This window comes from Formica exsecta, unplaced genomic scaffold (assembly GCF_003651465.1).
Source record: "Formica exsecta isolate Colony F162 unplaced genomic scaffold, ASM365146v1 scaffold512, whole genome shotgun sequence".
NCBI lineage: Eukaryota > Metazoa > Arthropoda > Insecta > Hymenoptera > Formicidae > Formica > Formica exsecta.
This window is the reverse complement of record NW_021852364.1, coordinates 932,001-942,265: the sequence shown is the minus strand read 5'-3', so window position 1 is coordinate 942,265 and position 10,265 is coordinate 932,001. Positions and strand designations below refer to the sequence as shown.

Sequence of the window (10,265 nt, the reverse complement as noted above, 5' to 3'; positions counted from 1 at the left end):
TTATATATATATTTTCCTTTTTAATTCATGTAATATGTATTCTTTTTGACACTGTATTCGTCTTGTCGATATCGCAATAAATACAGAAAAATGTTTGCGAATAATACGATAATCTCTTTAAACTCTCTGGACCTTGTAAGATGATTGTGGCATTTAATTTTGATAATTTTAGTGGGATAATATCCATGATTGACATACTGCATCAAAACATTTTTATACACAAGTCTAACTTGTTTATGTGAATATTACGTGTTACATGTGTATCCATAGGATGTCATATATTACAGATTGTCTTAGCTGACTATGCCATACATTTTAGTACGTGGTAACCTAGCGTCATATAGTCATAAATATCCCTGGAGGGTTCTTGTGTCAGGGCTTAAAGGTACGAACTCCCGCATACTCGCCGTCATACAAATGCACATGTTACATTTCCCTCTTTTTAAATTTTGCCATAATTAAGCGATATGTTCAGCGACTTGTCATAGTTGAAAATTTTTTACATTACATTTTTCTAAAAGTTATATGCTAGTAATAATACAAATAACATCAAAAGCTAACAAATATTTAACATACATTTAGGGATTAGATTGATGTACCTTGAAAATTATAGATAATATTTTGTGTGTAATTAAGAATATTGCAAATAGGTATAATATAATAACGAATCAAGTTTAGAGGTGCAAATAATATTCAATTATGTTATAGCGGCTGACATAGAGCAGTTGAGTCGCTTTACATCTATCGGTTATTGCGACGATTCGACGATAGTATATTTGCAACATCCTTGCATAATATTGAGTGCTTTAGAGGTACTTGGTTACAAAGTCATCGCATCTTCCAGTACTAGCATTAAGCAGGATTATAATGAGTACATGTGGACTATGAGAAAAGAATTTACAGAACCTGAACCTGATATTGCTGTAAAGGCTGGTATGGTTCGAAATTAGTATAACGCAGCTTTAAGAGCAACCCAAGAGCACATCGCATAGCATAGTTGCAACATTTATTACGCACAATCGCATTCTAATGCTTCTGTGAAAAGTAATGTCTATCGACACGCTTCATCAGAAAACACATATGTTTTCATTGAAAGTTTATAAAACTCCAGTGCTATCACTTGTATATATTGTACATTATATGTGCTTATACTCGTGCGCTAATCGCATTTCCAATAGAAGAAAATTTTTTTATGTGTAAAAATTCTTATTATTATAGTAAAAATTATCTACAGTACTTTAAAAGAAGAGAGAAATATTAATTAGAAAAAAAATTAATAGAAACAAGTTCTATCTTCAATCTGTTTTCTATTGGAAATACGATACACTGCATCAATATATCAGCTTCAACATTTCATTTGATCAGAAATGCACCATTTATCTTGAAAGTGGCTTTAGTCAAATTGTTTTAAAATCTTCTCAAAACAAGTACATATTTTATATAATGATCATTGAATTTATATAAAGTAAATGTGCTTTATATTAAAAGAAAAGGAAAAAAAAACAAAGATTCTAAGTTTTTTATATATTATTTGAGATACAATATTTCAGAGAGAAACTTTATTTTATACAAAATTTATTATACATAAAATTTATGTGAATATTTCCTTATCGAAAAATAGAAATTTTGAAGCTGCATATATTTTGAAAGTAAAACTGGAAAGCTACTCGTATCTTTTTATATCGATTGTAATGAGAGTTCAAGGGTTGAGAGATGGAGGTGTTCTCTTGTTGCTGGAATCGTTTCAAAAGTATCACGAACAAAAAAAGATTTGGTAAAATAACAAAAGCACCGCATAAACGCAGCTTTTTGAACTTTCGATCGAGAAATTTCGTCAAGAGATTGCTTCGTGAATGGGGTGATGTTTGTACCACTTTCGTGATAAACGGCTTCGATCGTCACTCACGTGCGTCACGTTTGCTTTTCTTCTAGAAGTAAAGCACAACGAGGTATAACGATACTTTTAGCGCGGCAATGGCAACCACGTCCAACGTCACGTCTAAAAAGGACGGCGCCGACGAGGACGACGACACTTTCTATTACGTCGGTGTAAAGGCGTCCCCGTTCGCGGCCGATTGCGCTGTGTTTGGTTTGCCCTCGAAAGAGACATCGGCCCTACGCAGCCGCTTCCCGCTGTCCCCAAGTAGTACAAATATCGTGAATGGAATTATGCTCAAAGGTTAATATTAACCTTCCCTTCCAAGAAATTTTCAAATGTTAACAGATGTTGCACGGGTCGCTCCTCAGAGTCCCAAAACAGATCCTTCGAACTATGACATCTAGTCATTTTATAAAAATACGAATTAATCGCGAGATAAGTACACAAAGATTATTACAATAAAAACGAGTAATATGAGTGAAGAAAAATCCTTTTAAAGACGTCCAGTTTAGGCCAAATATATCGGAGAAATTAAATTTCGGAGCTTTATCCGTAAAACACTCTGTATATATAACAAATATAATCATTAATAATTTATCTTAACTTATTTGGCTAACTCTAATATTACGATATTTAATAATTCTTAAAAGTTTCATTAATTTAATAGAAATAAGATTTCATTGTTGTATTAATAGTATAATAATTACTTATGAAAAATTTGAACAAATTTATAATATTATTACTTAAATTTTGAAATATTAATATTAATTTTTTTATCATACATCTTTTAGGAATTTACGTTACCAAATTGATTTCAGGAACACCGTTCTCCGTCATAAACGCTCTAGCCGAGCTCGGCTATCGAGTTATTTGTAGTACCGGAGAGGCCGAGATACTTTGGACATTGCAGCGGGAATGTTAATGATATAAAAAAAACTGGGTCTTATTATATATATATATAAACGTATTATATATCTAAATGCATTTACTTACGATCTATATACACACATACATATATATCTGTATAAGATATATATACGTATATCTGTGTTTTTATGAATCAAACTACAACATTTGGTGAACGAGATCTGTAATGTTATCTTCTTTCTGCATTTTTTTTTATATATCTTGTATTTTTGACGTTTGTCTACATCTAATCGCGTTTTGACGAAATTTTCATGATAGTAATTGAAAGCATATAATATTGTGTCGACCGTCTAAAAAGGCTTTATCCTATCGAATATCTTTTCAAGATATTTGATTGCTATATATGTACTTCGCAAAGTTGGATGGTACATATATAAGATGCAGCTTGTCATTAAAATAGAATACGTATAGTATTTCACTTGACCTGAAAATGGAAACTTACATGTTACTCATTGCTGTAAACGATAACACGAAAATCTTTCTCGCATGTTATCGGATATGACATTTTATATGTATATCTCAGCAATGTCGCGAGTTTCTTTTTACGGTTTCGAAAATGACACGATAAAATTGTATAATCATAATAAGACTGTCCGGGAAGGAGGGTGGGGGGTATAATTCCGAAGCGTGAACCATTTAAACATTCCTGCACCGTATATTGCAGATAATAATTTACCAGCAGAGAGGGAAAATTTTATCGGGGTAAAGGTAAAGCAACGCGTGTTGGCACACATTATATATATATATATATAATTAGTAGAAGTATTGTATTTTGTGATATCTTTTTACCTCGTTGCGTGGAAAATGGGTTTTTTTACGCTTTATTGAGAGTTAGGAGACGAGAGTTTCATATAATCCAGGCAATGATCTAAATTGGCGCAATATAGGTTGCTCCAAACTGGTCCATATCGTCTTTGAACAACGTTTATCATTTTGTGGGGAATAAAATTTTATTATATGTACAAATAAGAATTTATATAATATCTTTATATATGGTAACGCACACACACATATAGCATTAATATAACACTTTCTTCTACCATGTGTATTGTATTTTTGGTAGTTTATCGTACAGTTATTATATGTGCGAGATATCGTTTGGATCGAACACGGTCCAGAGAGTTTAAACGTAAAACTGTCATTTGATATAGTGTTTATGGCGATGTTTACTCTTACTTGTATATTTACGTGTTTGTCAATCCTACTGCAAATGATGTGCGTCAATCTAAAAAATTATTGCGATTGATATTTCCTGTATTTACATTAAACCAAATCAAATAAAATTATATAGAAGAATCATTATTTTATATAGTTTAACAGTTATATATATTATAAAATTTATATGTAAGAAAATCAAAAATGATATTGTCGATGATGTTAACGATATAGTTCTTAGTTACAATTTGATATGAGTGCAATTTATAAAACTAAAATTCGCGGATATGGTGAATTTTATATTTATGTAAATTAATAATCTCGCGCATGAACAGAGCCTTAAACTGTTTTGTACGACACAGTCGAGGTATATGCGCAGCTTATAATAGAACGTTGTACACAATTATTTACATATACAAGAAATATCGATAAATTCATGTGTTATATATTTTTTTATGCGACAAAAATCTTCTCTTGAGAACGCAAAAGTAAAATCCCTTTTTTTTTTTTTTTCATACGGACATAATAGCTAAAAGGCTTATGTCAAACTTATATAATAAAATCCTAATGATTATTTGCAGATATAATAAATAATGGCGCATTCTCACAATGATAATACTCATGCATGCCAAAGCAACAAATATGCTGTTTGTCAGACTTTAGATGAGATGGTATTCGAACGTGGACTCTGGAAGGCAGGTAAATAAATGTGAAAGCTTCTATTCACGATATGGATATTTACTCAAAATAATGTAAGAGATGGTAAATGCGTAATGAAGCGTTAGAAAATAGATCGTCAATGAATGGATTAGGTTTGTTCAGATTTGGCTGTGCGTTTATTATAAGTTCCAATATCGGATTTGTGTCAATAGAGAATTAAATGGATTCTATTTTTATATGTAATGAGGACAATTCTCTCTCTCGGGAAAGGATAGAGAATTTATCTTTGAACAAATAATAGATAATTTATATAAACGCGATTATTAAAAGGAAGCTATAAAGATTTATGTGCAATATTCATATATACTGAAAACAAATAATAGAGAAAAAAATGAGATGATTTTATATTGCTCTTACGCTTTTTATTTCTTCTATAATTTTTTATCGAGGTGGAGGATTTACACAGAAATTACATATGGTCTCTTTCCGAGTTAACGAAAAGTGAACACAGCGTTACTTTCTGCGAATTAAACTTTGGACTAGAATAACTAATAGAACATAATTTGACATTCAAAGCGGACTTTGATAGAATTTTAATTCGAGATTGAGTTGTATCAAGCTACCTACATTGTTGAAAATGATCAAAAACGTATATCTAAATTTTGATTTTAAATTTAATAGGAAGCGATGCCTACTTTTCGTCGAGGCAGTTTTACACACAAGTGTTTACACGTGGAAAAAAACACATGGAAAAAAAAAAAGTACAGTGAGGCGATCGTGAAATTATATAAACTAAAACGCGTTTTTCTTGTCGCATTTTTTCAGCGTTGGATGGTGATATAGAACGCGTGGAGATGTTATTGGGCAGGGGCCACGACCCCAGGGCGGAAGACGCCGGCGGCTACACTCCCCTGCATTATGCCGCTCGAAACGGTCATTTCCACGTGTGCGAGCTCCTATTGAAACACGGCGCGGACGTGAACGCGACTACCCCCTCTATTAAGGCGACACCTCTGCACCGTGCTGCTACTCAGGGTCATGCTGAAACCGTCGAAACGTTGCTGCGACACGGTGCGAACGCCAATCTCAAGGACACGGACGGCAAGACGGCCCTACACCGGGCGATCTCGAGCCATGCCAGCTCCATGGAAACTCTTCAAGACAGCTCGTTATCGAACACTTGCATGTTACTGCTACCGCATACCGATCTTAATATCAAAGATAACACCGGACAAAATACAAAGGAATTAATATCTGAAACGTATAACGAGACGTTAAACAAATTGGGACCAGAAGCTGCGAAGTTAATGAAAGATTCGTTGTTAGGAAAGACGTCCGACGTAGATATGGATAAAAAAGCATTAGAAGAAAAAAAAGCATTAGAAGATAAAAAAGCATTAGAAGATAAAAAAGTAATAGAAGATTTTGAGAGGACAAAGATAACAGATCGTGTAAAAGAAGAGATAAATGAAACGATAAAACGAAAGAGGGAGGAAATAGAAAAATTTCTTAGTGAACAAAAAAAAACAGAAACCAAAATTTAACGGAATACTTGCACATTTCGTTTTTGTTCGTATAGTTTTCGTTTTTGCATAATAATGAGAGAGAAAGAGAGAGAATATATATATTGGCGTAATATATATTGATAATTTGGTAAAACGTAAATCTCTTTTTTGATATTTGTACATAAGCAGAAATGTATGACAATTTCATGTAAACTAAAAGACTGGTAGTATATTAGCATTCAAAAATTTAAGAAGATAGGAAATCTACCTACGACTTTCTCTAGCGAGCATTCGAATTTTATAACAATAACATAAGGATTAATAAAACATCGATATATTCAAAGAAAAAAAAAAAAAAAAAAAAAAAAAAAAAAAAAAAAAAAAAAAAAAAAAAAAAAAAAAAAAAAAAAAAAAAAAAAAAAAAAAAAAAAAAAAAAAAAAAAAAAAAAAAAAAAAAAAAAAAAAAAAAAAAAAAAAAAAAAAAAAAAAAAAAAAAAAAAAAAAAAAAAAAAACAAAAAAAAAAAAAAAAAAAAAAAAAAAAAAAAAAAAAAAGAAAGAAAAAAACAATTTCTATTTTTCAACTTATGAATAATGATGTCAAATATCGAAGGAAATAATAAAATTCTCATGATTCATCAAAACTCTCAGTTTCATTGACGAAGAATAGATCTCAACGATTCTCCAAAGTAAAAATTTAATACATCGAAAATTTATTGTCTCCATTCCCACCTCGCCACGTTCTCGTTAAAGTGCCCTACACGCGGTCAATCTATCCCATCCACCCATCCGTCCGTCCGTCCGCGCGACAGACAAGAGAAGCCGGAGGGTCGTGCACTTGATATTGAATCGGTCGCGCTCGCGGCGCTTCGGCCGTTTCCGGCGACGCTCGGCCGAGCCGCGATATATCGCGGCCGCCGGAGGCTCCAAGAGCAACGACGCCGGCGCCATCTCGCGGCCGCGAGTGCCTCCCGTCGTCGTTCGCGATTCGGCCGCGCCAGTCGTTGCACGACGCGGAGTCGTCAGTTGTTTCCACGAGTAGTATCAACCGCGGATTGTTTGTGCGTGCGGGTCCGCGTGCGGGGATCGTTCTCACGCGCGTCCGTTCGTCCGTCAGCTCGTTCACGGCTCGTTTCCCGATCGCGGCGATCGCCGTCTCGCCAACCTACGACGATCGTCTACGTCGCGATCGCGTATACGGAGCGATAGCCGTTCCTCTCTCGCTGCGAATCCGTGTGTCTCGCGGCGGCCACCGCGGCTGCTTCGTCCACGCCCGTTTCGTTCCGGTTTTTCACGGCTCGTGGCGCGAGGCCTTCGCTTCTCGTCGCCGATCGCCGCGCGAGTGACAATCGTCGGAAAGAAAAAAAACCAGAGAGAGAGAGAGGGAGAAAGAACGAAAGAGCGGCGATGTAACGTCGTCGCGCTGTGACGTCACGCACGTCGGGTCGCGCTAATCGAGTACACACACGCGCGCGCGAATTCAAACACAGTCTGAGCGGACAGCGCGCGCGCGCGCGCTCTCCGTCCGTCCGTCGTGTCGTGTCATCGTCGTTATTCGCGCGATACGTTTCCATCTCTCCTCTCTACGCCGTGCTCCGTGTATACAAACATATTTGTGTATTTTACGCGGACGAAAGAGAGAGAGAGAAGAAGTGTAATGTGTATCCGTTACGTGCAGTGAGATAAAGCGGGACGGAAGAAGGACAGAAGCACGGGTAAGATTGCGAGAAACGTAGAAGAGAGAGAGAGAGAGAGAGAGAGAGATAGATAAGGAGAGCAACAGCAAGAAAGAGAGAGAGAGACATACAGGCACACGCGTACATATATGCGCTCTCGCCGTGAGCGCGGCGGCGGAGTGGTCGGGGGAAAGGGCGAGGGGGAGGGGGCGGCGGGAGAGGAGGCGCGCGCGCGGCGGGACGTTTCGCCGCGACGTACTTGCGTGTACTGTCCAGCAGCGCTCGTCGCGAGGAGGAGGTTCGCGCCGAAGAGGATGAGAAGAGCGGCGAGGCCGCCGGCCGCGAAGCGCTATTTCGCGATCAGATAGATTTGCCATTTCTGGAAAGGCGTCTCGCGCGAAGACGCCGAACATATATCGTCATCGTCGTCGCGTTGGCACGCGCGATTTCCGACACACGTGCGAGATATAAAGGAGATCAAACATCGAGAGAGAGGTATATCCACTTGCGTATATTCCGTGGCGCCCCGCTGTGTTTTTCTGCGGAAAGAGCGTGACTAAAAGGAGAAGAGAGAGAGAGAGAGAGAGAGGAAGAGCGAGCGGCGAGTTTCTCGGATATTCCTCTCAGCAGCTGTGCGCGCGTCGTTTCCGCCGAGCAACGTTTTTTTTTCGGAGCGCGAAAGAGAGAGAGAGAGAGGGAGAGAGAAGAGGGAAGATACGGACGGACGATCTCGACTACGAAATGGTATCGTCGTTGTTTCGCGAATAAAAAGTGAGACGCCCGCGCGTGCTGTCATCGTGGCCGTCAGCGTTCGCGAATAACGTTTGTCCCCGTCTCGAATATATAATGCCCAGGAGCGGCGCGCCGTATCGCGCTTGGCGCCGCGAGAAAGCAACGGCCGGGTTTCTACGTTCCGTTTTTATTCGCTCGTCGGACGGTCCGCTGCTCCTCCGCTGAGAGTCAAGTTCGTCGCGCTCCGCTGTGCGCGCCGCGTCCGTGGCGCGCTCTCGCGCGCGCCGTCAACTTGTTCGCCATCGGCGCTTTCGATTGTGCGTCGCCGCATCCACGTCCCGTGGGCTTCCCCCCACCCCACCCCATTCGTCTCTACCTGCCCGCCCGCTCCGCACGAGAGGGTAGCGAGGGAGACTGAGAAGGGTTAAAGGTGCGTGTGCTGTTTTCCGTTCTCTCCGAGAGAATCTCGTCGATCGACGGGTCTGTTCTCTCTCTCTCTCTCTCTTTTTTTTTTCCTTCGCGAAGAAAAACGTTGAGTAACCTCGTTCTTCGAGAGCCGGAGAAAGATGCGACCGAGAGGGAATAGACCTAGTGACGTTTAGTTTGAAGGTTAACGCGTGACATTGGAGCAAGTAGTAATTGTTTTGATTGATCGTATTGAGTAACGTGAGAGTTCGCGTGATATTGTTGTTATCGAAGGAGAGGAGCTTTAATTAAATGAAATTTTTCGTCACACATACGATTGTAAACTTGACCGTGATATCTGTTATCTGTCTCGAAAATTCTGTAAGTATCATTTTGCAATCTTCCTTTTTTTTTTTTTTTTTTTTTTATGACAGTTCGTACACGTGTTTGCGAAATCGGCTTCTTTCCGAGGAAAAAAATTCCGACGAAAGGCATTATATTTTTTAAATCACCAGTAAAACAAGCATTGCGTAAATTATACTCGATACCAAAACATGGTATACGTAACCTTTAGTGTGAAATAACCACTACGTATACGCGTGTTACGATTTCCTTCCTAAAATATGCAAGGTTTCGCGCGCTCTTTTTTTCGGTTTAAAAATGTCGTAAATATACCTGTAGCCTCCTTTTTAAGTTTCGAATTATTTGGACGCTCATTTACACGCGTTTCTTATCCTAAGGGAAGCTACGATAGCGAAGGATTGATTACTTTATGGTGCGACTAATACATTTCCAAGGAAATAAACATCTCTTTCTCTCTCTCTCTCTCTCTTTCTTTCTCTATTTCCTAACATTTTTTTTCTTGTTTGTATCCTTTCTGGCAGGCCCCCGGGGGCCGAATCACGATAATGGGAGGATAAAAATTGGACAATGGCAATGGCAACATTCTACGAATGAACACGCGGTGTTCGTCTAATTTTGGTCCGTGGATTCTCCCTCATTTCTGCGTTAAACTTTTTCTCGGTCTAATGAGCTCCAGAGAGAGCCCACGGCCGTCCTAAGGGCATGTCACGCGATCGCATCGCCTAAGATGCTTATTCAGGGAAGGAGTTGTTACAACGTACCTACATTGTGTGTACACGGCGGCACGAAATTGTATAGGTTTCTTTCTTTTTTTTTTCGATATTTCGATATGTGTGCGTTTCGAGAATTGCTTGAATAGGCGTCTGAGAACCTAACCGCGGTTACGCAAAATCTTTGATTTTTTTTTTTTTTTTTTTGCAAAAATGACCACGAAACAGATATTCGTGTCATTGGTTTTTTTTTTT

General features: G+C 38.3%; 2 protein-coding genes across 3 annotated transcripts in view; both read left to right on the top strand.

The window, feature by feature from the left end:
• Nucleotides 1-6,377, top strand: part of LOC115241825 (ankyrin repeat domain-containing protein 11-like) — a 16,733-nt gene extending 10,356 nt beyond the window's left edge. The window contains exons 4-7 of the mRNA XM_029817765.1: nt 709-949; nt 1,968-2,179; nt 4,553-4,660; nt 5,447-6,377. Coding sequence (XP_029673625.1) covers nt 709-949; nt 1,968-2,179; nt 4,553-4,660; nt 5,447-6,165 — 1,280 coding nt within the window. The 3' untranslated portion in view covers nt 6,166-6,377. The remainder of the gene's footprint in view (nt 1-708; nt 950-1,967; nt 2,180-4,552; nt 4,661-5,446) is intronic.
• LOC115241809 lies at nt 18-2,100 on the top strand. 2 transcript variants are annotated; one of them, XM_029817736.1, is made up of 3 exons: nt 18-385; nt 709-933; nt 1,933-2,100. In XM_029817736.1, the coding sequence occupies exons 1-3, from the start codon at nt 304-306 to the stop codon at nt 1,953-1,955; spliced, it is 330 nt and encodes a 109-aa protein (XP_029673596.1). In that variant the 5' UTR covers nt 18-303; the 3' UTR covers nt 1,956-2,100. The 2 variants fall into 2 exon arrangements, with proteins under 2 accessions (XP_029673596.1, XP_029673597.1); XM_029817737.1 differs by having other exon boundaries at nt 1,968-2,053.
• Nucleotides 6,378-10,265: the final 3,888 nt, after the last annotated feature.